At 48.4% G+C, this 27,927-nt stretch overlaps 4 protein-coding genes across 12 annotated transcripts; 2 read left to right on the top strand and 2 right to left on the bottom strand.

The window, feature by feature from the left end:
- Positions 1 to 438: 438 nt before the first annotated feature.
- kifc3 (kinesin family member C3) lies at positions 439 to 15,029 on the top strand. 7 transcript variants are annotated; one of them, XM_029846326.1, is made up of 22 exons: positions 439 to 675; positions 6,612 to 6,732; positions 7,648 to 7,787; positions 8,205 to 8,349; positions 8,439 to 8,515; positions 8,586 to 8,651; positions 8,770 to 8,898; positions 9,185 to 9,421; positions 9,495 to 9,671; positions 10,022 to 10,169; positions 10,289 to 10,419; positions 11,268 to 11,379; positions 11,656 to 11,837; positions 11,927 to 12,031; positions 12,125 to 12,255; positions 12,401 to 12,524; positions 12,747 to 12,876; positions 12,996 to 13,225; positions 13,299 to 13,451; positions 13,536 to 13,665; positions 13,833 to 13,879; positions 14,547 to 15,029. In XM_029846326.1, exons 2-22 carry the CDS (start codon positions 6,651 to 6,653, stop codon positions 14,553 to 14,555), a joined length of 2,685 nt encoding a protein of 894 aa, XP_029702186.1. In that variant the 5' UTR covers positions 439 to 675; positions 6,612 to 6,650; the 3' UTR covers positions 14,556 to 15,029. The 7 variants fall into 7 exon arrangements, with proteins under 7 accessions (XP_029702186.1, XP_029702183.1, XP_029702182.1 ...); XM_029846323.1 differs by lacking the exon at positions 439 to 675 and adding an exon at positions 3,663 to 4,264 and having other exon boundaries at positions 6,615 to 6,732; XM_029846322.1 differs by lacking the exon at positions 439 to 675 and adding an exon at positions 3,664 to 4,264.
- A 640-nt stretch (positions 15,030 to 15,669) lies between these two features.
- katnb1 (katanin p80 (WD repeat containing) subunit B 1) lies at positions 15,670 to 21,175 on the bottom strand. Of its 2 annotated transcripts, none has more exons than XM_003978357.3 (20): positions 20,911 to 21,174; positions 20,292 to 20,405; positions 20,081 to 20,211; positions 19,895 to 20,012; positions 19,480 to 19,580; positions 19,187 to 19,228; positions 19,025 to 19,108; positions 18,761 to 18,876; positions 18,359 to 18,430; positions 18,139 to 18,289; positions 17,868 to 18,058; positions 17,643 to 17,791; positions 17,529 to 17,579; positions 17,370 to 17,434; positions 17,088 to 17,270; positions 16,775 to 16,924; positions 16,617 to 16,693; positions 16,416 to 16,490; positions 16,221 to 16,337; positions 15,670 to 16,149 (listed from the first exon to the last, which is right to left on the bottom strand). In XM_003978357.3, the coding sequence occupies exons 2-20, from the start codon at positions 20,329 to 20,331 to the stop codon at positions 16,008 to 16,010; spliced, it is 2,055 nt and encodes a 684-aa protein (XP_003978406.1). In that variant the 5' UTR covers positions 20,332 to 20,405; positions 20,911 to 21,174; the 3' UTR covers positions 15,670 to 16,007. The 2 variants fall into 2 exon arrangements, with proteins under 2 accessions (XP_003978406.1, XP_029702211.1); XM_029846351.1 differs by having other exon boundaries at positions 15,880 to 16,149; positions 20,897 to 21,175.
- Positions 21,176 to 21,799: 624 nt separating this feature from the next.
- On the top strand, positions 21,800 to 24,561 carry cog8 (component of oligomeric golgi complex 8). The gene is made up of 5 exons (XM_003978358.3): positions 21,800 to 22,307; positions 22,597 to 22,804; positions 23,018 to 23,842; positions 24,016 to 24,184; positions 24,260 to 24,561. The coding sequence occupies exons 1-5, from the start codon at positions 21,979 to 21,981 to the stop codon at positions 24,508 to 24,510; spliced, it is 1,782 nt and encodes a 593-aa protein (XP_003978407.1). The 5' UTR covers positions 21,800 to 21,978; the 3' UTR covers positions 24,511 to 24,561.
- Positions 24,562 to 24,772: 211 nt separating this feature from the next.
- nob1 (NIN1 (RPN12) binding protein 1 homolog) lies at positions 24,773 to 27,910 on the bottom strand. 2 transcript variants are annotated; one of them, XM_011619687.2, is made up of 10 exons: positions 27,792 to 27,910; positions 27,182 to 27,314; positions 26,744 to 26,877; positions 26,489 to 26,560; positions 26,291 to 26,416; positions 26,045 to 26,197; positions 25,685 to 25,921; positions 25,515 to 25,612; positions 25,240 to 25,384; positions 24,773 to 25,110 (listed from the first exon to the last, which is right to left on the bottom strand). In XM_011619687.2, exons 1-10 carry the CDS (start codon positions 27,858 to 27,860, stop codon positions 24,844 to 24,846), a joined length of 1,434 nt encoding a protein of 477 aa, XP_011617989.1. In that variant the 5' UTR covers positions 27,861 to 27,910; the 3' UTR covers positions 24,773 to 24,843. The 2 variants fall into 2 exon arrangements, with proteins under 2 accessions (XP_011617989.1, XP_011617990.1); XM_011619688.2 differs by having other exon boundaries at positions 26,291 to 26,413.
- Between the last annotated feature and the right edge of the window lie 17 nt (positions 27,911 to 27,927).

Here is a 27,927-nt window from a genome sequence, read left to right as displayed (position 1 = left end):
TAGGAAGCACAGGAAAATCTCATTGTGTTGAACTGGGCCGCAAACACAAAGAAACACCACTAAGAAATGAAAGGATGCTGCTCTGAAAGTGACTGTGCTTTTAATGACAAAAAAGTACCACACAGTGATATAAACTTGAAGCTGCTGGCAGAACACATTATTCTAGAGTAGTTTTTTGTATACACTTTCAAAATCTAACACGAAAAACTGCTTTTGCAGGGAAATTTACATTAAAGGAAAGAACAGCTCACAAAAGTACAAGTCGATCCATAAAACTAAATACAATACTTTTGGCTTTATGAAACAATATATACAAAGTATCTAAAATGTAAAAATACCAGTAACACTGCTGGTTTGGTAAATAATGTTTTTTTTCCACGTGGTCTGTGAAATCACCGCCCTCATCCACATAAACGCTGTGAGATAGCGACAGCTACGTCCCACATGTCCGACAGTTCGTGAAGGCAGCACAGGCAGACAGAGGTTTGGCCACGGGACGACTCGTTTCCTCCGCCACAGGAAAAAGTCCGCCGTCCACTGGCCGCTGCTGGCCCGTTTCCGCCCGGATTTAAACTTAACTTTTCAGACAGCATCTTTTCACCCGAGGGAGACAGGAGGGCTTCATCTGAGAGGCCGAAAGGGGACGGGGAGAGGTGTCGCTGCCTGGGACCAGAGGTAAGGAAAGTCTAACGTCTGGAAAGTTTTCGCGGCATTAAATCTGACGCCCGTGGTTAATGGAGACAATGTTTGTCCGTCGGACCGGCTTCACTTCACGTCACTGCTCCTCTGTTCATGCCAACGTCCAGAACTTTCTACATACACAGCTCTTTTCAGTTTTTAACAAAAGCGAGCTGACCTGTCACACACACACACACACACATACACACACACACACACACACGTACTTCTATCACTGTGAGGACTTTCATAGACATGATGCATTCCCCGCCCTAACCATCCAAACATCCCTTTAACACTGGCTCTGATCTAAGCCAATTAAAACTGCAACCTTAAAGATCTCATGCCATAAAAACACGTTTTTTCTGGTCTGTGCATATACTGTATAAACTGGTCCTCTTTGATCCTGCCAACTCGGAGAATGTGGAACGCAGAGTCCCGCTTCGTCTCTGGAGCCCACCCTCTGGGACTCCTGCAGGCGGTTCAGGTTCAGCTCCCGTCGTGACGTAACGGCGGGGCTAATTTACATAACCCCGCCTCATCTGTGCAAAACACCCGAAGATCCAACCAAGCCACGCCCACTCTCCACCGTGCCCCGCCCCTTTCCTCCTTATTAGCATTTGAAGACACTGAAATGGCGGGTCAGAGAAAGCTCCTTTTGGACCTGGCTGTAATTTTGCACCGAGACCAAATTTGGGGAGCAAGTGCAAGAACAGACACGCACACACACACACACGCACACACACACACACACACACACTCACTGTTTACTTGTGGGTTTGAAATCAGGGATGATTCAGAAGGAGCAAAATTATAAAATCTACAACTGTGGTTTATGATGATGATGATGATGGTGGTGGCAATGGTGGTGAAGGTGTTGGTGGTGATCAAGGTTTGACGGTGATACAGTTGGTGAGGATGATGGTGATGGTCGTTATGAAGGTGGTGTTGATGAAGATGGAGCTGGTGGTGATGAGGAAGGTGGTGATGAGGAAGGTGGTGGGGATGATTACATGAAATGCGGAGCTCCACTAAAGGAATAAAACTTTTCTTTGTTCCATAAAAACACAACTGTCATAACTGAAGATCAATAATATATTTTTGATGTTATGTCTAATCTTCAGGCAGCATTAGTGAAATTCTTACTTGTAAATTTTGGACTTTTAATGAATTTATTGACTTTTCAGGGTGTTTTACACATACTGGTGACCCACAGCAGGAGAGAAAAGCTGGTACAGCGCACGTTTGCACTCTGGTTAGCAACACATTTAGTGGGGCAGACGGGGTAAATGGGGTACAGTAATGGTGTAGTTCTGTCACAACAGCAGGGTTCAGATGGGTGCTGCCTTCACGCTGTATGTGGGAGGAGCCTGTTCCAGTTTAACCAGCAGGAGTGTGTTTCCAGTTAGGTGTCCAGGACACTGGAAAGCTTGGCGAGGGCGGAGGGTGATGACATCATCGGGAGAACATTGGGTCCCAGCTGTGACGTTGCAATAAAACCTCATTTCTATGGTAAACCTGTTTTACTGGTGAGGAGCCACAAATGCGGATTTTTACCACTTTCCATTCAGAAACTTCTTCACAAAACTCCGTCAGGATGATCAACGCTCAAACATCATGATCAAATCCTCATTTAAACTGCTGCCTGTGTTTACTGCTGGTATTTAGCACTAAAATCTGTGATCTGATGATCACAAACTTAGTCCAAAATCAGCAAATGATCAGCTGGATCGATACCAGTGGATCACTGCGGGGTCATTTAGATTTAAAGAACTAATCTAACAGAATCAGAAATGAATCAGTATCTTGAACTAATCAATCGTGAAGGTAACTTTTTGTTTTCAGATAACCTAAAAAAATCACGTGTGTGTGTGCGCGTGTGTGAGATGTAATGTATAAGAGTGACACCAGATGGCAGCAGACTGTCAGCTGATCTATTGTAGGCCAACAGGTGGAGCCAGACTACCAAAATTATGTGTGTGTGTGTGTGTGTGTGTGTGTGTGCCACTCTTATTTTCCTGTCACCCACACTGTAATTTTCTCTGAAAATAGCAGTGGTGGAGGGCAGCGTTGGGTGTGTGCGCGCTACTTTTTGGGAGTGCAAACCACTAAGATGAAGAGGCTCCGCCCACTCTGACGTCTCTTTTCTTCTGTGCTGCGAAGCTTCGTTTCAGAGCTCAGTCCAGAACTGGGACATAAAATGATTGGACTGGATGGCGTCCATCAAGTTAGAGCAGAACCTGAAGGATACAGGAAACATGACAGCAGCTCAGAACCGGCTCCCTCTACAATGTTATTTCCTAAATAAAGACACGTCTGTCTGTGATCTGCAGAGATTTCATATAAATCGACATGTGAGGCGATGTTCCCTACCCGTGCTGACATTGGGATGAACATTCCTCGGGTGACGCTAGCATGGATCGTTAGAAATGCTAACCACTTCCTGGTTTATGGCTCACTGGAGATTGGCCTGATAAAGTGAACGGGAGACCTGCCAAAGCAGTGTTCCAGTGACTGAAAAAGAAAAAAGTCTCTTCATGTGTTTGTGAAAGTCGGTGTGTGAGATGTTGGGGTGATGTCATGTGACTGTAAGCAACGCCGTTCCCTGCTTTGGCCCCGCCCCCTCATTAGGACCCTGAAAGTGGTCGCTGGACTGGAAACGGGCTGTTTTGTTGTGTAGAGTTGCCTGCTGCGTTGATGTGTTGTTTAGAGCGATATGTCGAGGTCCCGGCATGCACGCCTCCCATGATCCTTTGCTCTGTCCCGTGTACAGGACAACACAAAATAACGGCAATAATGGAGTCCAAAGGCATCATCGTTGACTACAGATGCCACTCTAAAATATTTTCATCCGTTGTTACGTCATCAGGAGTTTTATCCAGCAGAAACAACAGATGTCCCACAGATAGAGGGAGGGTGAGATTCTCTCTCTCTCTCTCTCATGGAGGTGAAGATCCACCTCGGTCTAGTCTGCTGTAGGTTTTTCCAGTTTTGTCCTACATCTGCTGGTCACGGGACACGATGGCACCAGCTCGTCCTGAGATACGCTTTATCCAAAGGAAACTTTCACCTTTAAACACCATGGTCCATACAGTTTCATAAGTAACTTTTCTGTTTTCTAGATCATTTTTGTTGACTTTTTGATTTTCACCACTTTTTTTCCTCAACATTTTACCCTACTTAGTTTTTTCCATCAACTTTGGGGCCGATCGGAGGTAGAACAGCACAGGGTTAAACTCCCTGATGAAGCTTTAGTTACCTCTCAGGTGACTGTGGACGTGACAACAACAGGGGCGAGGAGGACAAGGTCCAGCACATTTTAATCAGTTACAGGGAAATGTTACGAGGGTAATGGATCTGAGGTGATAGGAACTCGCCAGAACCTGATGATTCACATTGGATGAGGTTCCCCTGAGATTAGATGCCAGGCTGAACTGGCGCTCCTGGAGGCGTCATGTACGTCCTCTGCTCTCTGGCTGTCTTGGCCCTCCACAGCCTCTTTAAGAGCTGGACAGGTGGCAAACCGAGCAGGAGCCCAGCTTTGGGAGGCGGCGGGGCGAGGAGCAAACGACGGCGCAGGGTTCAGGTGAGCAGGGGAAAGTTCCGTGGTGATTCTACGATGGCCGTCAAAAGGTCCGAAGCCACTTTTGGTTCTTTTGAATAAGAAACTTTGTCTGATTTTTGCTGCGGTTTAACCACGAGTGTTCTGTGTCGTGGTCAGCCTCGCAGTATTTCGCTTAAATCTACGTTTCTTGGAATTTGACGCATCTGTGACCTCTTGCATGTCCAGCAGATCAGCTCTTATGTAACCGCCGATTCATCTTTTAATCTGGCAGCTGAGCATGTTAATCTGACGCTTGCCGTGAGGACAGGTTCAGGAAATTCATCTATAGTAAACAATTTTTCCCCTGGAAAACCAAACCTCAGCCCTTTTCTTTCATCTGCTTTGTGTATTTTCAGTAAGAATGTCTGTGATTGGTTGGTGACACGGGTGGGCGTGGCTTGGGCAGCATGTTCATAGCTTGTTGGTGTCATCACCTCTCAAATGATTCTCTAATATTCAAATTTTCTTTCTGTCTTTGTCCCACATGCAAATACACACACGCACACACACACACACACATAGTAAATATTTCATTTGGTGCAACTACTCAGGCTTCAGTAGAGGCTAAAATATTTATCTGGATGGAAGGAGGGGGGTGGGGCTGCAGGATGCTGCTGCGCTGTTGCTAGGGGACAGAGAGAGAAGGAGGTGTGTGTGTGTGTGTGTGTGTGTGTATGAAGGGGGGGGTGTTACCCTGCTGCTCGGTGTCAGACGGAATCTACAGCAAGGAAAAACGACGATGCCGCAATAATGGCGCCGGCGAGGCCACAGGCAAGGAGGTAAGAGGGGTGACGGGAGGAGCCGACCTGCTGTAGTGAAACTGAGGCGGCTGTAGCCTGACGGAGGCGGCTGTAGCCTGACGGAGGCGGCTGTAGCCTGACGGAGGCGGCTGTAGCCTGATGGGAGACGTCATGCTTCCTCTGCTGGTGCAGGGTGTCACGTTTGCTGTGCTGACCTGAATTCTTGTCATCTGCTGGCAGGCAGCGGAGGCCTGCTGCTATCGCTTTATTTCTCCTTTTACCTCTCTGAGAATCCCTCTTTTGTCCCCTTATGGTCTCACTGCAACACCAGCAGGTTTGGGTTTGTATTTTTCAACGCACAGAACCTGGAGGTTAACGTTGATTATAGGGCACGGTGGCGGTATTCCTGCCGTCTGTGCTGCAGGAGACTGCTCGTCTGGTGCAGGAGCACATGGCTGCTGCTCTAACCGTCTGGAAAACCAGTGCGCCAGTTTGGATTTCTGCTCTGACACATGTGCTTCCACACAGCTGCATGGGACGGTACAATGGGTCTTGCTGTGGTCTCCCTGCAGGTCAGATCAGGCATAGAAACCCTCAGTGTTTTTTTTAGAATTCATCATTTCTTCCAAAACCGAAGCCAAAGATTCACTGACTGCTGCATTCACAGAATGTCGTTTTTTTTCATTCTTATGTCCTTTAAAGTTGATAAATATGGTTCAGAATGAGGAGGTGTGTCCATAAGAAGCATAAGATATAGCTATGTGTATATATATCTCTCTATCCTCAAAGCTCCAGTCCTCTACAGGAGGTCTGGGAGCGCGAGGGTCCTGTGCCGTCGCTGCGAGGATTACCAGATTACCTTCATCCCCACCACTCTGGCTGCTCCCAGATCAGAAGTCTGCAGTCCTGCTTTGGTCGTGCAGGTGTGTTAGCTGACTGCAGGTCAGCGTGCAGCACAGGACACCAGTTTAGACTGGGTCTGAGTGGGACCAGATGGGGATCAGCATCCCAGCGCATGGCAGAATGGTTAAAAAAGAGCTCTGATTGGTTGGATCAGTTAGTTGTGTTTGGATTCTGAAAATAAATTATTTATTTATTTATTTTTGCTTTTTTTGTGTGCTGTTAAATTCCATTACACGTGTTTAGGGTATTTTATTGTGACATATTTCACATTTTACTGATGTGTTTCACCTCAGTTTTACCTAAACTAACGGGTTCAGTTGAAGCAAACTTCAGTCAATGCAACGATCAATCAGCAAATGGTTGGTAAAGATCCAAGTTAATAAAGACAAAAAAAAAAGAATTTAATCAAACTCAGGAACCTCACAGGGGCCTGAGGTGCTCTCCTTTTGCCACCAGGGGGCAACATATAAACAGTCGTTTTGTTTCAAATCCTTTTCTAACCTGCTAGAAGGAAAATGTATCCGAATAATAAAAGGACTTGATGTTAATCTTTGCTCACGTGTGACGTGGAACACACATGTGCAACATATCAGCGTGACCATCAGGGGTGACCCACACTAAGGATTTGTGTTCCCCAAATGGACTTTATACTAAGTGTGTGTGTGTGTGTGTGTGTGTGCCTGCAGCAGGTCCAGCGGTCCAGTGCTCTGCTCAGCCCGGCGGTCATGTACAGCACCAGAAAGACGTGGGACCTCAGCCACTCCCCCTGCCTACAAGAGCTCTGGAAGAAAGACGCCTCATTGGATGGTGAGTTCAACGTCCCACCAGTGTGACAGCATTTTTGACATGACTGGTGTGTGTGTGTGCGAGCATGTGGAGACATGAAATAATGAATGGAGCTGGTCCACATCATAAGGCAAGTTTAAATGGTTGTTTTTGATTTCATAATTGACTTTTTGTGTGCGTGTGTGTCTCTTTCATCAACAACAGTGTAATAGTTTCAGTTTTGAGATTGTTGAGAGGCCATATATTCAGGGATATCCTGCTACAATGTGTTGCTGTTAGACTGTTGATTATGTGTAGTTTATTAATATGGTTTTAACAACAGTTTCCTTTTAATGGTTGATGCAGTAATAGGTTATACAGCTCAGTACATTCAAATATTAACATTTATTTTCACTTCATTACTTATTTTGTTTAGTTGAACTATGAGACTATTGTTTAATGGATTTTTCTGATGGTTAAGTATTGATTATATTTGTTAAAGGATGGTTAAGGTATTGTGTGTCAAATTTTCAGATTGAGAAACAAGATAAGCCTTTTTAATACTCAGAGGCCTCAGGCCAAACTTGCAACACACAAACACAGAGATTAAAGATTCACCAGTTTTTATCAGCAGCTTTGTGGTTGGACTCAATAATCAGCAATCATTTAACAGTCACTCATCAGTGGTGTGTCTACTGAACTCGCCTTTTTGTTTTTAAATAAGATCGATTATTTTCTTTAGTCTCGTTATCGTGTCAGATTGGTTGGAGACAGCGCCCTCTGCTGGTCAGACACGGTTACAGTCCTCCAGTGTCAGCTGATCGCAGCTGATCCCTTTAAATCCCAGCAACTCATGGAACGAAAAAACGCCTTTTTGTTTGCATTGGCTCCTGTTTGAACAGAACAGAATCTGCTTCAGAACCTTCATCTCTGATCTCACTTCCTCCACGTCTGTAGCGAGCTCAGTGGACCTCCTGAGTGATGGTGAAGACGATGCTTCCTTCCTGTCTCTGCCCACTGCCACCTACTCACAGCGCCCTTCATTGACTGCAGAGCTGTCTGAATCAAACACGCCCAACCAGCAACTTCTTATTCAGGTGATTAAAGATGGCGGGCAGCATGTGACCACTTCCACAAATGGCCCCTAAGATTAAACTGAACCGAAGAAGTGATTAATATAAGCTTTGAGACTGAAAATCCCCCTGTATATGTGTGCTTACTGTGAGTTTCTCTGCACTGTACACACACACACACACACATACACACACACACACACACACACCTCTCCTACTGCTGACTCAGAGCAGCCTGGTGCTATGATTGGTGAGCAGAGTTTTGCTATGTCATTACCTTTGTCCGGTGCTGACCTATATCTGCAGGTCACATGGTCTTGCTGGTGCACCTCTCTATAGCCCCTCCAACTTCCTCTCCCAGTTGCTGGGCAATTTTTACTTGTTGCTAATCAAAACACTGTAATTTACTAAAATGATATGTTTGGTTTTATGTGTGTTTAGACTCTGCAGGACAAAATCTTTGAGTTTCAGGCCCATCTTCACTCTCAGGAAGTCAGTCGTCGTTTGCTGCTCCAGCTGCAGCAGCAGTGCAGTGGTGTGGAGAAGACCAGCGCTGGAGCTGAAGCGCTTCAGCCGTCACCCAGTGGTGCGGTGACAAATGTCTTTATAACACACTCCATCAATCCTGAATCCTTCACGTTATGATGAATCCTGATATTTATGGTGTGTGTTAAGGTGTGAGGTCACTGCTGTCAGGCGATCAAACTTCAGATCCACTTAGAGAGCAGCTTGTTACTCGGCTGCACACAAAGGTAAATCTGCTCGCCTGTGGACCCCTCGTGCCAGTTTTTCTTTCAGGCTTTAAACAATTTGTATTTGCAGGTGGAGGAGCTGGAGAAGAAAGTGTCTAATCAGACTCAGGAGGTGGAGAGACTTCGCTCTCAGCTGGTGAGATTTGCTCATTCATGTTACTCAGGAAACAGTACAACTGACTTGTTAGATAAGATAAGAAGATAGGATTATTTATTTTTTTACAAAGCTTGTGTTTCCCCCTTCCTTCCTGCAGGGGGCGACAGACCTGGAGAAGCAGCTGGAGCTGCTGCTGGTGGAGAACCAGCGTCTGAAGAAGGAGTTGAAGTCATGCAAGTCCACCGATGCTGCTGCAGAGAGCTGCAGCCACTGCTCTCACAGCCAGGTTTGTGCACCAGGATCATGAATAATTCTTGTAACATTTAACTAGCGCGGTTTGAAAGGCTAGAACTTGTTGTGACCTGGGTTCTCAACATGAAGCACAAATGAAAGTTTTATTGTTCAATCCACCACCGCAGCAGTGATACGGTTGTCCTCATAAACCCTGTCCTTCATAATAACTCTCTACACACCTGCGGCTTATATGAGGCACCTTAACGATCAGACAATCCCCTTAACAGTGCTTATCGATCCATGTTTGCACGTTGATCAAAGTCGTACTTGACTTTCAGGAGGTGGAGACTCTCAGGAGGGAGATGTTCCACTGGGAGAGGCAGGCGCGGCAGAGGGAACAGCAGCTGGCCGAGCTGGAAAAAGAGGTGGTGGAGAAAAGCTCCAGCTTGGAGAGTCTCCACCGGCAGCTGCACGGCACCACCCAGCAGCTCGAAGAGACCAGGAAGAGGCAGGCAGAGCTGAAGCTCACGGAGGGGGAGCTTAGCAGGCACCTGGTCACACCACCCAGGGCAAAGGTGAGGAGACACTCAGGTGAAGCTTGATGCAGATAGCTGACGGTTGCTCTGACGGGGCTGTTGCCTTCTGCAGTGTGTGACCCACATGGTGGAGGAGGAGGAGCCTGCAGATGCTGGCAGAGCGGTGGCTGAGCTGCAGAAGAAGAACGAGGACTTACTGGAGCAGCTGCATACGCAGAAGCAGCTGCAGAAGGACCTGCAGACACAGCTGCACGAGTCCCAGAGGATCTGCGCTCAGCTGAGAACACAGGTGACACTTGTCTGCTCACCTGTCTGTCAGAGGGAACACGTAACTGCAGAATGATCAGATGAATGCCAGGGCGGGTTCGATGAATATAGTAATCTAAACATGAACCTGAACCTGAATCTGAACCTGCTATTTACATGGTTGATGTTGAAGAAAACTCTGGACAGAGGTGACATTCTTAGGCTCCGCCTCCTGGTTTGACATGTGAAGCTGTGTGACAGTAACTGATGTGTTTATTGGAGCGCGCGCTCTTTAGAATGAGAGGTTCCTCGGGTTCCTCTGCTGTTAACTAGATCACAAGTTGGTGATGCTGGTGCCTCCCGCTGTTGACGTCGCCTTGTTTTTTCCTTCAGATCCTCGTCTATGAAGGAGAGATGGCGCGTGCACAGGGGCAGCTGGAGGCTGAGATGCAGAACCTAGAAGAGGAGAAGAACCGGGTGATCGAGGAGGCATTCATCAGAGCGGAGAGCGAGATGAAGGCGGTCCACGAGAACCTGGCAGGTCAGATGCGGCGCCTCCCTGCACTGCTGAGGAGGGTTTTCTTTGTTGGGATTATATTTTGGTGCTGGAGCTGAGCCGCTGCGTTGTGATTGGCTGAGCCTTCTCCTCTGGGGTTGCAGGAGTACGCCTGAACCTGCTGAGTCTGCAGCCGGCCCTGCGGACCCTCACCTTAGACTACAACCTCCTGAAAAGGCAGGTTCAGGACTTCCCCTTCATGCTGGACCAGGCCATCACCCAGGCCAAGCAGGAGGTCAGTGACTACTCTGACTCTTCCCACCAGAGCCCGATGCTTCATCATCATCATCATCATTATCATTATCATCAAGGACATTCAGACTGGTTCTGACCTGAGCTTCCACAGCTTCATCACGACTCTGAATCAATTCTTTAGTAGCTGGTTTATCAGAGGAATCTTTGAGTGACCTTTGACCAGGATCTGTCCTTTAACTCATACTAAAATGTCTCCAGGAGCTCCGTTTACATTCATTTAACATTCCAGAGATCAGACTGACTGAACGATGCTGTAAAACTGGTCCAGGATTTGTTCCTTCCTGAACTGTTGGGATTCAGCATCATCAGGAGGTCTGGACGGTTCTGTCAGAAGCTCCAGCTGATCCAGAACGCTGCACTTAGAGTTCAGGAATCCAGAACAGTTAGAATCCTCCTGACCTACTAGGAGGTCCAGCTCCATCACATCTGGAGAAGCCCACAGCAGATCAGCAGATCTTCCCAGTAGATCTCTCCAGTCTGGGTACTGGTTTACTGCTGGTTGCTAGAATCTTTACTGGGTGGTCCAGCCTACAGCTGTGGAACCAGCAGCCTGTCCAGGAACAGGAGGAGGAGCTCTGCTCTGCTTTAGGATGAAGCTGAAAACCTTCCTCTGTGAGATCGTTTATGTGGTTTATTCTGTACTGACTGTCATGATGCTAGTTGAGTCTCTCTCTCTCTCTCTCTCTCTCTCTCTCTCTCTCTCTCTCTCTCTCTCTCTGTCTGTCTGTCTGTCTGTCTCTCTCTCTCTCTCCCTCTCTCTGTCTCTCTCTCTCTCTCTCCGTCTCTCTCTCTCTCTCTCCGTCTCTCTCTCCCTCTCTGATGGCTCAGATCTGTCAGGTGATCAGTGAGGTCAGCACCACCAATCAGGAGCTGCTGCGCAAATACAAGCGAGAGATGAACCTGAGGAAGAAGTGTCACAACGAGCTGGTCCGACTCAGAGGTCTCACACACACTCACCATCACACACACTGTTCAGAGGTCTCACACACACCCACCATCACACACACTGTTCAGAGGTCTCACACACACCCACCATCACACACACTGTTCAGAGGTCTCACACACACCCACCATCACACACACTGTTCAGAGGTCTCACACACACACACTGAATAACAGGATGATGCACGTTTGCTCGATCAAATACTGATTGAATATGTGTCTGTCAGCATGTTTTAGCCGGTGTTCTAAAGCCGTCCCCCCCCCTCTCTTTAAGGTAACATCCGTGTGTTTTGCCGCGTCCGGCCCATCAGTCAGGAGGAGCAGGACTCTGTGGACGCCAGGACCATGCTCAGCTTTGACTCGGATGACGACGCCGTCCTCTACCTCTCCAACAAAGGCAGAGTCATGAAGTTTGAGCTGGATAAAGTCTTTCCTCCTCCGGCATCACAGGAAGAGGTGGGTCCCATGACCACGGGCCACTCTGAGGTCACAGCTGTCCAGAGAAATGAAACCCTCTCCTGTGTTTGGTGTCATGTGTCCACCAGGTGTTTCAGGAGGTTCAGTCTCTGGTCACTTCCTGTATCGATGGCTTTAATGTCTGCATATTTGCTTACGGACAGACCGGCTCTGGCAAGACGTACACCATGGAGGTCAGCTGATCGCTTCTAGTGCAGCTTCAATGAACCGGGTGCCTAACTGACAACAGCGCGTGTGTGTGTGTGTGTGTGTGTGTGTGTGTTCAGGGCATAGAAGACAACCCTGGTATTAACCAGCGAGCGCTGCGCCTGTTGTTCTCAGAGGTGTTGGAGAAAGCTCCAGACTGGGACTACACCATCACCGTCAGCATGGTGGAGATCTACAACGAGTCACTGAGGTGACAGAATTCCAAACATTTCTATCCCAAAGCACCTCATGTGTCCCTGTTCATGGTTTCCTGTGCCAGCTCTCAGTCGTTAGCCAGCCAGCTAACGTTCCTGGTTGAACAACATCTGTAATGTGGACGTCTGTTTGTGGATCAGGAATCTGCTGGGCGACAGTCTCAGTGACAGGCTGGACATCAAGATGAATCCCGATGGTAGCGGACAGCTGTACGTCCCCGGACTGACCGAATTCACCGTCCTGAGTCCTGAAGACATCAACCGGGTGAGCACTTCCTGTTCTGCTCGTGCTTTTCACCAACTTTATTAATCCTGATGCACAGCAGCTCGCCAGAAGAAAAACGTGTTAAAAAAAAAAAAAAAGCACCGCGGACACAAAAACGTTCTCCCTGGGGAGGGCTTTATTTTATCAGCGTTTTGATCAAATGGAACCGGCTGTCAGAGTCGACTTCCTGCTGACGTGGATGTCTGACATGTGCGTCTCCAGGTGTTTGAGCTGGGTCACATGAACAGAGCGACGGCGTGCACCAACCTGAACGAACACAGCTCGCGTTCACATGCTCTGCTCATCATCACCGTGTCCGGATACAACACGGTGACAGGAAGCCGTACACAGGGTACACACACTCACACACACACACACACACACACACACACACACGCACAGAGCTCAATGCTAATCATAGCTTATGACGTGTCTCGTGCTGTTGTGTGTGACATCACTGATGTCCTGCAGGTAAGCTGAACCTGGTGGACCTGGCCGGCTCTGAGAGGATCGCCAAGTCGGGGGCGGAGGGCAACCGGCTCCGAGAGGCTCAGTGTATCAACAAGTCTCTGTCGGCGCTTGGTGATGTCATCAACGCGCTGCGCGGCAAGCACTCCCACGTGCCCTTCAGGAACTCGCGGCTCACGTACCTGCTGCAGGACTCCCTGAGCGGCGACAGCAAGACGCTGATGATGGTGCAGGTGAGAGAGCGGCTGCTGGGCGGCTGATGAGCAGCAGCCTCATTCTCCTTTCTGTCCCCCGTCCCCATCACAGGTGTCCCCTCTGCCCGCCAACATGAGCGAGTCCATCAGCTCGCTGAAGTTTGCTCAGCGGGTCCGCAGTGTGGAGCTGTCTTCCTCCAGCTCATCAGCCAGGAGACACGAGAACTCCTCCACCTCGTCCTCGCCCACACATGACAGTGTGGAGGTAACACACAGATACGCAGAGACGCCCCCCCCCCCCACCTCTCTTTCACTTATTGACAGTTATTTCCTGCTAATGTCCCCACAGTTCGACTCCCCCCCGGTGACCCCTGTTCCTCTGCCCATCTCCCGGGCCAGCAGTGCTGGCTCCACTCTGTCTTCCACCTCCAGGACCCCCAGCACCTCCCGAAGGCGATCCCAGTCTCAGCTGTCCACAGGTACACACACGTACACACAGCGATCAAATATAATTGATTACAACTGTTTAGTGGCGCTGCCGTTCAAATCAAAACTCCTAATGTATAAGATGAACAAAAGCATCATGGGAAATGAAAGAAGCTTAAATGAAGCCAGATTAACTCACCTGTCTGTGGTTGGTTTTCAGACAGACATGTAGAGAGGGGCAGCCCATTGGTTGGGGACAGTGGGCAGGTAGGTGAAGGTGTATGTTGGTTGGTGGATAGTGGCATGATCACGCTTAGCATGGCACACGTTCACCTGTGTAACCACAGAGCTGCGCCGGCTGCTGTGCACCTGCAGGGCGGCGTTCGTGCTGCACGCTGCCATCTGCCGCCTGAGTGATGGAGGTGCGTTCAAGTCACAATGAAAAGCTTCAGCGCTGGTGCGTTCAGGTGTCGTTACCTAAAGCGCCTAAAGCGTTTGTTCAGTCCAGGATGGTAGCCTAGCTTAGCATAAATGTGGAGATGCACCTTTCCTTGTGACTTCAGGTGTCCAGGTGAGTTTGCGTGAATGAGTCACCCCTCCCCCACTGCCCATGTCCAAATGGATGAAAACTGCCACATGTAACCATAGCAACAGCGAACATGAATGTCTTTTTCTTTCATTTGTTCAATCCAAATCAACCTTTTTTTTATTCTGCACCTTTTCTACTTCCTCTGCTCTGGTTTATTTCTGTAATGTGAAAATTTTGCTGGGATCATCGTGCACGTGACCATAAAGCCAGGAACCACGTAGTTTTCTGACATTTTGGACAGCGGCGCTCCTGCCGGGAAAAGGGGCCCTTTTGTGACTCTGCAGTATTTGGATGTGGCCCGGTGGCGGTGTGGGTCACATGACTAAATCACGCTCTCCCATGCAGGACGACTGAAGATGACGGCCTGACGCGGCCCCTCCTGTGTGTGAAGGAGCAAAGGCTGATGGGAAGTGGAACCTATTGCAGTGCTGGTTGGATCCTGAAGAGGAAATAAAACCCTTCAACACTTTATTTCTTTTGCACTTTAAATTTGTATTGTTTTCTAACTGGCGTGATGAAGATGAAGATCTTGGTTTATAATAAACTCTTACTACAGTGTTTTATTTTTTTTATTTATGTTTGATAACGATTCTGAAGTTTTGGATGCATTTCAGATTTATGTTCCTGTCTGTTTTTTGTTTTTTTTCCCATCACGTGAGTCCGTAGCTTCTTTATCCGACCAGGGTACGTCACTGCTGCCCAGCGGTCCAATGAGACGCGAGCAGGAAGAGGTGCGAGTTCTGTCCCCTCCCTGCAGCCATTGGTTTCTCTGCAGTCGATCCTCCAGTTTTTTGTATTCAGTTTTTAATAAACCTGTTTTAAAAGTGTTGTCGCCTTCAGATTAATTTTTTTCCGGGTTTTAACCTTTTTTTTTAATTAACTTTGTTAACTGCACAAATCGGCTCATGGAGCCGCAGGAAACTATTTAAACGATCATTTCTGACAGAAAACTGACGTCACGATCAGAGGGGGTCGTGACGTCACACAGCCGCCACAGATGTTGCCGCTTGAACCCTTGTCCACCGCTGGGTGTCGCTGTTTGGTCCGAGTTTTGACAGCCGTGACTCCGTCCACTGGTCCAGCGTCAGTCCCATGTAGGACTCTAATGTTCTTTTATCTCCATGTTTACATGAAATATGTAGATTTGTTAAATGTTGCGTCTGTTTGCTGTCCTGGGTTCTTTAAGAAGGCGTCGTAGTTGTGGAACTTTCTGGTTGTAATGTGGGTTTTTGCAACTTTTTAGCAGCATTTTGGTTATTAGAACATGGGAAGGTGATAAAATTAAGGAAGTCTTTCTCGTATATTCTTCTGTATGCACGTTGTTGTGAGGTTGGTCATCTTAACCACGCCCCCCACACAGTAGATTTAGAAAACCATATCTTTAAAAAATATAGTTTTTAATTCTATTTCTGAGTCAAATGTTTCCATGGGGACAGTTCTACCAGCCGGTGAAATCAGAGAAACGCCCAACATTTTCAACTTTATTTTAATAAACCACCAATATTAATTATGTACAACGCTGAACGTTTCATATTAATCTGTAGGGAAAATAGAAAATCAATCATCAACACGTGTGAAATGGGCTCTGATTTCCAGGTTTCCTCTTGATGTTGGAGGTGCGACCCTCTAACGATTGTCATTTATGGGCGCCGTGGCGTATTCAGGGACTGAGGGGGCCATAACTCAGTCGGCCAATCAGCAGGCGCTGCCTCGTGTCCGTGGCGATTAGCGGCGTTCCCCGATGTTGCCGCATGTTCAGACGGAAAGAATAAAACACCTGAAGCCTCCGCACATGGGCAGAGTTCATCACAGGACGTCCTCCAGAGGCAGCATGAGCAGCTGCAGCTCCCTGAAGGCGCTGCCGTGGCGACCGACCTGCACCGCCCTGTTCTTCACCACGTTGCTCAGGTTCTTCAGCTGTCTGCAGCACGTTCTGCACTTCTGGTGTCTGCAGGAACGAACCAGAGCTTCAGCAGGGAGACTCAGACTAGCAGCTAACGACATCAAGGCCAGACTCACCGCTCCTCCCGCGTGATGTCCACACCAACAGAGGGCGTCGCCTTCAACGTGTCCGAGATCAGCGTCCAGAAATGCCTCATGATGAGCTTCAGAGATGTGCAACCAGTCTGCATGTAGCTGTGGAGACACACACCAGCGCACAGTTTAGACGGTTCTGCCATCAAAGGGGGGACGACGACATCTCCAGACCTTCACCTCTCATATTTACTGGTCAAAAGCTTCTCGATCTGGGGCAGAACCGTCATGCAAAGGTCCAGTTTCCACAGCGACCTGCAGTGAGTACGAGTGATCGTGAGCAACAGTCAGAAATGACGCCTCTGAACACAACCGGACGTCCGTCCCGTTTCTCATAAACACGCCTGACGTCACCCATGAAGGTCTGAACGTGCGACTCACGCCTGGAGGTTGATGATGTTGAGGATGTCCACCACGATGGACAGGTCGTTCATGGAGACGGCAGCGTCCAGAGCGCGCTGTGGACGGGACACAACGTCAGAACTGTGGCGCTGCAGCTGTGCTCTCATTGGCTGCTGCACCTGGAAGACCGAGCCCACCTTGATGTCCTCTCTGGCCCACACGGTCCGGACCGTCTCCAAGTTCTTGTGGCGGCTGCTCAGCATCACGCACATGGTGTCGTGGCCCTTGGTGATCTGAGACAGAGCCTCGGCGTCGCTCAGAGCCCCGCCTCTGTTGCTAGGCGCCAACTGACACAAAACGACACGCGCTTCAAACAAACCACTGTGGCGAGTGGACACCAGTCTTTGGAACATTTAAAGTGTTCATTTCTTAGACAAAGAGTCCTAAAACTACTATTATCAAACCAAAACCACAGATCAGCTCAGTCGCGTTGACGAGATTCGGACTCACCGGAAGGAAGTCGGACACATTGAGTCCAATCGGATCGTTCCTCACGCTCAGGATAACCTTTGGTTGGGTTTTGACTTTCACCGGTGCTGGAGGCTGAGGAGGAGGCAGGGCAGCGGCCAGGTGGTTGGAGGGGGCGGGGTTAACAGTGGAAGGGGCAGGGCACTCCCCTGTGGGCTCCACCCTCTGGACAGGTGTGACAGAGGTAAATGGAGAAAGAGCCACACAAACAGATCATTAAATCACTCAACAATTAAAAACAGGGCTGCTGCTGCGTTCACTGACCTGCTGCTTGTCAGGAAGAAGAGAACTCTTGTCCTTTGGATGAGGTTCGCTCCCTGAAATACTCTCTGAGTTGAAGCAGAAGAAACATCAGCCCAACTTCACTAAGAGGATGTCAGTCACAGGACAAAATAATCTGGAATGTGGAGTAAACGCGCTCACCGTCGTCTGGAGGAGCGGGAAACGGTTCCGACATCCTGGGAGGAGTCCGAGCTGTGGGAAGGAAATGTGTCAGTGGGGGTTATGAACGAGGAGCGATGACGTCATTGCACGTACAGATGGCGTTTTTGGGCTGGAATATCTCCTTGTAATCTTCTGCGTTGTAGATTTCCGCCGCCGACACTTTTTCGTCTGCCTCGTCCTCGCTGGGGCTCCGCCTCTCACCTTCGGGGCTCCACCTATCGGCGTCGCACCTCTGCTTTACCCTGATGAAGACGGTCCCAAATGAAAAGGTTCAAAAATGTCAGGTTCCGGCTCCATGAGCTGAGCTGTGCGTGGTACCTCTGCGAGCTGCAGCCCGTGGACGGCCTCTCGTAGCTCCGGCGCAGCACAGATCCTTTAGGATCCTTGGGCTCTGCGGCTGGCTGGTCGTCATGGGTGACGCCGTGGAGCAGGGATCCGCCGCTCTTCTTCACCCTCTTCAGATCCACCACATAAGACGACACAGTGGAGAGCTGCTGGGACACGCCGATCTGAGGGAGAGCAGGCAAGCGGCTTCACTCGATGGCACCGTTAACACTGACGGCAACAGCCGGTGGGCGGAGCTACGCACCAACTGCTGGTTGCAGATCGCCAGGTCAGACACCTTCCCCCAGCCAGCCGTAACCACGTCAAAGCAGCGGTCAGGCTCCCAGCCAAACACACGCATGCAGTCAGTGGCTCCGCTGTACAAGCAGTCACCATCCGGGCTGAAACATACACACCTGAACACACACACACACATATATGTAGACACGTACATATTAAAAACTACAAGCTGTGATGATACTCACCTGACAGGCGTTGTGTTTCCCTCCATGGAGCTGATCATCTTGAACTTCTCCAGATCCCACAGCTTTACAGTCCTGCAGAGGCAGAGCTCAGTGTTGTGATGCCACCGTGTGCATATTTGACGTTAGCCGCACGGCTAACCAAGAATCTCCTGGCAGCTACCAGCCACATCATCTTCCCATCATAACAATCCGTAATTAACTTGTCACCAGACTGACCAGTTGTGTTCACTGTACGGTGAGGTTTGGTGACAACAACCCATATTAGCCAACACTGACGATCAATAGTTCTGCTACAGTAGCTAACATGGCTAATCTTGGGTTCCTGCACATTAGCTGCCACGGGTTGAAATTTATTTTAATTAATTGAGCTACTGGCGCTTTAGTCAAAGGGCAAAGTTCTACCTGTCAGAGCTTCCTGAGGCCAGCAGGTACTCGTTGGGATTAAACTGGACAATGTTGACGGCGGCGGTGTGAGACGTGAACTCAGTGATGGTCTTCCCCTGCATCAGGTCCCACAGCTGACGGAGACATGACACCACGTCAAAATCCTGGACTGGGAACATCTCCTCAAATGTGTTACGTGTTCAGCTCTTGTTTAAATGGGCACAAATCTGAGTTTGTCTCATTTCCTGCAGAGGTTGGTGAAGATTCATCATGGTCAGGTACCTTCACAGTGCCATCATCACTGGCAGAAGCTAACCACTTCCCATCTGGACTGAAGGCCAAGCTCCTTACTGCCTGAGTGTGACCCTGCAAAACACACACACACACATCAACAACTGGATGTTTGGAACATAAAGCTATACCACACATGCGTAAAAGATTTACCGTGTATCTGAACACGTGTCCTTTCCTCCTGAAGTCCCACAGCTGACAGGTGAGGTCGCACAAGAAACAAACTCTTAGTAGGACACATTAGGCCATGAATATCTCTTTATATTTTAAGTATACTTGTGAGGACCCTTGTTCCTTTGATAATGTTCAAACAGCAATAAAAATGTCTTGATTTTAAAATCTTTTTCTCCGACACCAATAGTAGCTTGAACTGTTTAGCGTATCCATACCTGCCCCGTCACATGTCGTCTTACTCATTTTATTTCAAACAGTGCAGCCACACACACCTTGATGTTTGTATCCATGGAGCCTGAAGCCAGGAATCCTTGAAAGGGGTGGAAGGCTAAACTGCTGATGCTGGATTTGTGTCCCGTTAGAGTTTTAACAACTGTTAAAGACAGGAAGCAACAAAGCAACAATCATGGATCACACACGCCATCAACCACTGCCACCATTTTCACCGTAATTTTACAGACGTGTAGCAATAACAAAGCTTTCCAACAGTCGCTGATGGGATGTCAACAAACTGATGGGATGCCGTCACCATGACGTCATCTCTCTTCTGTCCTTCATCACCGCAACAATAATGACATTAATGACGACAGCCTTCATTAGCTTTAGGTGTGATAGGGAATATTTATATGATGTAGTGAAGTATTGACAGATTTTCTGACACCATTGACCCCCTCCCCTCTTGCTTACTCTTTGCAGCTTCCATGTCCCAGACTCGTATGGATCCGGACTGGGAACCAGTGACAATTTGATCCTCCGACATGCTGAACTGGACACACTCCACTGGACTCTTGTGCCCAGTCAGGCTCTGAGATAAAAGCGGACACGATTCTGTCAAACACTGGTCGCTGTGGTCGCACGATCACGTGACCTCACCATGATGCAGTTGGCCTTGCTGACGGCCCATAGGTTCACCCTGCAGTCGTGTCCTCCTGTGGCGAGCAGGCGGCCGGAGTTTTTCCCCAACGCCAAACAGGAAACCGTGCTGGAGTGAGCCTCGAACTTTTCTGTCCAGACAAACAGAAGGGGACACAGTTACCGCCGCATTCTGGTACAATCACATATGTAAAGCCGTGTAAGGACTCACGCAGGCGCCATGATATCTTGGTGGTGTTTGCAGCAGCCATGACGTGATACTGCTGGACTTCAGTCCAGATGACTGATGACAGACATCAGCCTCTGGTTCAGCATCTGCAGAGACCTACAGGAGCACAACAGTCAGACTTGGAGTGTTTCTAACAGTCAGACTGAAGGTGTCAGGGTGTTTTCAACAACAGTCGCTGTCTGTGTGAGAAAGGGAGAGAGAATGTGTGTGTGTGTGTGAGAGAGAGAGAGAGAGAGAGAGAGAGAGAGAGAGAGAGAGAGAGAGAGAGAGAGAGAGAGAGAGAGAGAGAGAGAGAGAGAGACCTTCTAAAATCCTGTTGATAATGAATGAAAAGCCTTAATCTACAGGGGAAAATGGTGTTGCCCCTCTGTTGCCATGGCAAGGCAGATGTTGGGGGTCCGGCATTAGCGTTTCTTGAACATGAAAACGCATGATTTGGAAACATTAATAGGCTTTACAGTGGTTTAGATGACGTGAAAATGCAGCTACTATAGCTAACAAGCTAAGGTTTACTAGCAACGCTAAGTCGGGTAAACTAGCGATGCTAAGCTAATTAAAGGTGGTTGTTTCGTCGGTGACAGACGCGCATGAATTGCTTTACCTCCGCCTGTCCACCGCCGTTAAACTTTTGTCTGTCGGTCAGGAAGTCGGCCAGTAAATGAGGATTCGGTTTCCAGGTGATGACAACTTGTTGACAGTGTAGTTGCTCCTCTACAGCTTAGCAACTAACAAACACCAACCGGTCTTCCGCTAACGTCACAATCTTTTTTAAAATAACAACTTTATTGACAAGTATTGTTCTTGTTCTATTTTATCTTGTATATTCTGTTGTTTGTCTTTAGACCGGCAGACTGATCAGCCTTACTTTTAAAAAACATGTATTTTTATTTTGCTATTTTGCATCCTCTGCGTGGCTTTGATGTGTCACATGACCCGTTGTGCGTAATGTGATTGGCTGGATGTTAAGCGACTTTAGAAAGGAATCAATTGCATCTACATAGGTGTTATTTATTTATTTTAAATAAATTTCATTCACAAATTAGATTCAAATGCAGTGAAGTTCTTTTCCACAAATAGAATAATGTTATACATTCCAACTAGTTTTATATTCAGATGTTTGTGTACTTTATTATTTGTGTTTCTGGTTTTCAGTAAATTAGATGTGATTACGAACAGAAACACAAAGCGTGTTTTTAAGTATAGTTACATCGTAGAACGTAGGTAATCTGAGAAGGTCGTGTGCCTGAATTTTTACATGAAATAAAAGATTACAATAGATTGATCGTGAACCAAAGAATTAAGGAAATCAATCGAGAATTAAGGAACTAAGCCCCTCGATCCAGAAACTGACAACCCGTGTTGAGTAGCATTAGATAATGTCAGATAATTTTTAAAAGATGAGAGTTGAATGTTGCGACAGCTATTCGCCTTCCAGCTCATAAGGTGGCGCTACACCAGGTGAATTCATTTTATCTTCCGCCTTTTAAGCAACATTAGATAAACGAAGAAGACGAATCAGCCAACATCCCGGAAGTATCTGTCAACAAATTACTGTTCGGATGTCTAAAACATATTTCTCTCTGTAGTATTTGTTGCATAAAGTAGAAGGTACTAAATTTGATTAATGAAGGTGTCTGCTTGAACTTTTCCGGGTTTTGGTTGCTCAAACATGGCGGCGGTCGACGTGGAGGATGAGAGCATTCTGGCGTCGATCTTTAAGGACACCTTCCCGGACAGCTGGAGGGACAACCCGGACTTCGCGGCCTACTTATCCGAGCTGAGTTCCTTCGGAGTGGAGAAGCTAAACCGAGAGCCAGAGCGGCTGGCGGAAGAACGGGCCCAGATCCTGCAGCAGACCCGGGAGCTGGCCTTCTCCAACTATCAGACTTTCATCCGGACAGCCGAGTGCACCGAGCTCATTTACCGGGACTTCGGCCGTGTGGAGAGCAGCGTTTCTCGGCTGCTGGACAAGCTGCCTGGCTTCGGGGAGAGATGCAGGTATTCCTCTTCAATTATGAAATGCTCAAGAACCACAGGCAGTGTAAACGTGGGGATGTGCTTCTGTTATTAAGAGTATATTGATTAAATCAAGTGGCGGAATATTAGGATCATAATGAACTGTGGAAAGACATTGACAGATGCTCAGGGATTTTGGACTCCAGAATCAAGAGCAGCGCTGCATTTCAAATCAGGTTTTGATAAAAATATAGGTCTATGTGTTTAGGTCAGTGGAAATTGTTAGTGTATATAAATGATCAGACACAGTGTTGGTGCATGTTGTCCTCAGGGGCTTCATGAAGGAGGCGGAGGAAATTGGAGCAAGCCGGCGGATGAACAGCCTCACACTGAACCGTCACACAGAGATCTTGGAGATCCTGGAGATCCCTCAGCTCATGGACACATGCGTCCGCAACGGATACTACGAGGAGGCTCTGGAGCTGGCAGCGTATGTCAAGAGGCTGGAGAAGAAGCACACTTCACTCCCGGTCATCCAGGTGAGCGTGGCAGGAGAGGAGGTGGTTTAAAGTTTGGTGGAATTTACAGTTCAGATTTGCCTGGCACATTCTGATTCTCACGATTAGAAAGTGTTATGGGACATTATTGATTTGATCTTCAAGCAAATCAGACCTAACAGAGAAGGCTGAGGCAGCAGCATACAGAACAATCGCAACGTTGTTTAATATACACCCACATTTTCTCATCCGCAGGGAATCGTGAGCGAAGTTCGTCAGTCAACTCAGCTCATGCTCAACCAGCTGCTGCAGCAGCTCCGCAGCAACTCGCAGCTTCCCGTCTGCCTGCGCGTTATTGGCTACCTGCGCAGGATGGACGCGTTCACGGAGGCAGAACTTCGGGTCAAGTTCCTTCAGGCTCGCAGTACCTGGCTTCACTCCATTCTTGCTGCCATCCCGGAAGATGACCCTTACTTCCACATCACCAAAACCATCGAGGCCTGCAGGGTCCACCTGTTTGACATCATCACCCAGTACAGGGCAATATTCTCGGATGATGACCCGCTAGTGCCCCCTGCTGACGGACAAGTGTGGGTCAACGAGGCCGCCATCTTTCACGGTTGGGTTGTACAGAAGGTGGCGGAGTTCCTGGAGACTTTAGAGACGGATCTGGAGCGCGGTGTGGGTGGGCGCCTGGACTCCCTCCTGGGTCAGTGCATGTACTTTGGCTTGTCCTTCAGCAGAGTGGGGGCAGATTTCCGAGGACAGTTGGCCCCCATGTTTCAGCGTGTGGCAGCACAGACGTTCAGCAGGGCCGTGCAGGAGGCGGCGGACAAGTTCCAGGAGGACATGAACATGTACACGCTTATCACCCTGCCCTCTGTGCTGGGCGGGACCGTCCCTCCTGCAGCTCCCACCTCCCAGCCGGGTACCCTGCAGCCCCCCATGTCCCTGCTGGACTTTCAGCCCCTGGCCTGCTTTCTCAACAACATCCTGTCCGCCTTCAACGATCTGCGGCTCTGCTGCCCCGTCGGGTTGGCTCAGGGCGTTACCACATGCCTGGAGGCCGGCCTCAACAAGGTAAGTGTCTGTCCAAGTCCAAATGTCCTAACACGTGGAACTAACCGGATCATCAGTTTGTTTGATTCTGCTGGTCTGACTCTGATTTGATAGCTAACACGTGAAGCAGCAGTGGAGTCTGATGGTGGTTGATCCAGCAGGTTCGGTCTGTGATGACAGTTTTCTCCCATCAGGTGACCCACCAGATAATAGCATTCTACCGAGCAGAAGAGTCGGCCTTCAGCGACAGAGAAAAGGAGCTGTTCTTCCACTTCTGCTCATCATATGCCGACGATCTGCTGCCGTTCCTCCGCCGCTGCCTGCAAGTTCTGTTTCCCCCAGCTCAGCTTGCTCTGGTTCTTGGTGAGGTTCCAGTATCGATGCTGGTTAATCACTCTTTGAGGAATGGGTTATTTGACAATGTCTTCGGTTCCACAGGTGTTCCTCCCACCCAGCTGCACAAGTACAGCAGTCTGGGAGGCATCGACGTGGCAGCGATCCTAGAACCGCTCAACTTCCTGCTCCCCCAGCGAGAGACGTCGCCTCCAGAGCTGGATGTTACTGCTGGATCGGGTGGTCTGAGGGGGGAAATGCAACTCAAAGAGCCAGAGATGGATCCTGAGTGCTCTGAGGCGACTCCGAGCAGCTCTGCTCCGAGAGACACTGAGGAGTTCACCAGCCACCAATAAGTGACTTGAGTAAAAATGATTCATCATTAAAATAAGTGACATCTGAGGTGACCTTTGTTTCTCCTGTTTTGATTTCACAATCTTTAGTCCGGCTATTCACAAATTCAACGCTGTCATTTCAACAGCATCACACAGCTCAGATCAGCAACAGATCCCAACAGGTGTGTGACGTGAACAGGCTGTTTGTGTTGTGTCAGACATAAAAGGACAAAAAAACAACCCCAAACTGTTCTTGAAAGAATCACAAACGAGGCTGAAAAGCTGAAATCTGTATTAAGATTTATTCCAGACAAAAATTCAAACTCTACTATGACAAATCAAAATCACCTCAGTTCACTTCTTCACAAACTTTTTGCGGGCAGCGTTGGGATTCGCTCGCCTTCTGCCGCCCCCGCAGCGACCGTCTCTGATCTGCAGGTTGGCAGCTCGACTGTAGATGTCGTTCTCGCAGAAGGGTGACGCTCCGGCCACGTAGTCCGGGCTGAACACGTCTGTTTTCTGCCGTGCTTTATGGGAGAGTCTCTGCTGGGGGAAGCGCTGGTCCTCCACCAGGTGGGGGTTGTTACTGTGTTTTCCCCCATGAGGTAACGGCAACGAGTGCTGAAAGAACACGGCCACCGGCAAAAGTGCCCAAGTTAAAAACCTGAATCGTGTTGTTGGTTGTTATCTGGATGACACAAGAAGCTTCTGACTTGAAATTGAATCTGTGTGTGTGTGTGTGTGTCTCACCTTAAGACCCCTGGAGTTCAGCACTTTAGGATTTTTAGAGAAATGCATCTTAATGCTGCCGTCCTCGTTGAGCGTCACGGCGACCTTCTTCAGAGTTTGGTTTCCACAGTGAGGACAGAAAACTTTGTTCATGTTGGTGGTCGTCCTGATATAAAACACAGTTTCCACGTTGCAGCTGTGATTAACAGGATCTGCAGCAGCTCCAAGACATTAGCATGATGCTAAATGTTCACACAAGCTCATTAGCAAGCATCGGGCCATGACACTGTACTCACTTAAAGCAGGCATGACATCTAAGAATATAGTTCCTGGCCTGTTTAATGAGCATTCCGTTGAGAGACAAAACATGGAGCCCAATTTGGATCAGAACATTCTGGAACACAACAGACCAGCTGGTCAGTACATGAAGTAAATACTCATCGACGAGCTGCGATTCGCGTCTCACCTGCATGGCGAAGTCTGTGGTCACACAGCCGACTTTAACGTCAGCAGGAGCCGTCCAGTCAGTAGAGTCCATCTTCACCTGTCCGATGTTACTGGGAGTGATCCAGCCACCTCCGTCATCGTCCTCATCACCTTCAGACTCAGGCTGGTTCTCTTTGTCCTCACCTTCTGGCCGGTCAAGCTGGGCGTTTGTGTCTGATTGGCCCTCTGATGTTGGGACGCCATCAACTTTTGGCAACTAAAGAGAAAAATGCCAGATAGCCAATCTGCGCTGGAGTCGTGTGACGTCTGGTTCTGACGGTCCAGATCTGCACCACCCTGTGGATTGGAATTTTTGAAAGTAGACATGTTCCAAACTGACCACTATCTCCAGCAGGTCGTCATCGATGGACGGCAGCGGCTCCCTCCAGAACAGGAAAGTGCTGAACTGGTCGGCGTCAGAAGACGCTGCCATTCCTGTGGATGATTCTGGATGTTTCTCTTGTTTTGTCGAGTTCAGATCCTCCACTGAATCCTGCGCGGGATGACGGGAGACAGACGATGCGTTCAAATAAAATGGGAAACTGAAGAATTGAATGTTCACACAGCCTGCAGCCAGAGGACTCACCAGTAAACTCAGGAGCTCACTGTCCAGCTTGGGCAGCGGATCTCTCCAAAACAGGAAGCTGCTAAACTCATCTGCATGAATCTCTTTCTGGGTCTGACCTGATCTGGTCACAGGTTCTACAGACTTCTGCGAGACACAAAAATCCTGGTCAGAACACATCTGACTGTGCAAACCAAAAGCAGCCTGAACCAGTTTTACCTTGGAGGGGAAGTGGAAACCTGCAACATTAACTGGAGTCTCCGGGTGGCGCTGAACGGTCCAAATATCAACCTGGATCAGGAAAGAGAATGCACTTAGAGCAGTGGTCTTTGACCCTGTCCTACAAGGTCCACAATCCAGCAGGGTGGATTAATAAGCATTCATTATCAATCTTGTAACGATGGTTATGGGTCAGTGTCAAACATTCAGCATAAATATCTTTGACTTTTTTGTTCAGAAATGGTGTTTCCCTACCTTCACTGCAGGTTCTGTCTTCAGGTGCTGCGAGCCTACGTTTTCCAGCTCCAGCTGGTAGGTCAGAGCCAGAACCTTGATGTCTGTGGCTGACAGACTCGGATAGTCTCCGGTCTTCTTTGAGAACTCCGTCACTGAGAAACAGGTTAAATGTGACTCAGACACTGAACGACGGCTTCCAGATCTCCTCACAGGAGGGTGGAGTTCAGAACAGAAGACATCCACAAAAACATGATTTCTGGACAATCTGGTTTTCTTTTAGACGTTTCTGACATTCAGTGTACCGTAAGTGTGAATTATACTCAATGCAAAACAACCCTGGAGATGTTTCTGAAAGGTTCCTGTTCCTCAACACAGCGTTCCAGTCAGATTCCCTGGAATCTGATCTTGATCTGAGAAACTTGGGCAGAATGTTCTGGGTTTTTAGGGAGCAGTTACCCTTTCTGATGTGTTCAGGATGTGGTTCTTTGAAGTTCAGCTGGTATGGCAGGAAGGACAGACTCCTCCGGGTGGGTTTGTCTCTAATCTCGTCCACCACATCCTTCAGGGTGTAGATGTTCTTCCCAATGTCCTGCAGCACAACGCAAACTGTTTTCACTGTCAAGACTGACCCATCATATCCATGACAGCAAAAAATGTCGTCAGGAAAAAAAACAAACAAAACACCATCGTTGGTGTCAGGACAGATTTTTGGTTATGAAGAGATTTTAATGACTTCAATCAAGATGAAAGACTGTCAGTTTATTACAACGGTAGACTGTCAACAAAAGACGATTCTACGTGTGAACAGTCAAAACTCACGAAATGCCTACAACAGTCTCCAAAATCTACTTACGAGACTGGTCTCAGAATAAAACAATATTCTAATTACTGCTACGAACGAAACTGAAGAATGATGTTGAGATGCAGTTACAGCAGGGCTGAGGGCCTCGACATCATCGGAAACCCTTTCTTAGCTTTGCTGAAGTTATCATCGCAGTGACACAACAGAATCCAATTTAAACATCGTATAAAAGCGTTAGTGAAATACGAACTGTTAAAATCTCACCTGTAGAGGAGCTTTCCTTAAAAACGCAGCAGCATCGGCCACAACATGTTCCACTAGGGTAGGCGCCATGTTGCCTCGATGACGTAGTTCTTGATCGACCAATGAGACGAGCCAAAACCCTTCACGTGATATAGTG

The sequence above is a fragment of the Takifugu rubripes genome, chromosome 13 (assembly GCF_901000725.2).
Source record: "Takifugu rubripes chromosome 13, fTakRub1.2, whole genome shotgun sequence".
Taxonomy (NCBI): Eukaryota; Metazoa; Chordata; class Actinopteri; order Tetraodontiformes; family Tetraodontidae; genus Takifugu; species Takifugu rubripes.
This window is presented reverse-complemented; position numbering and strand designations above follow the sequence as displayed.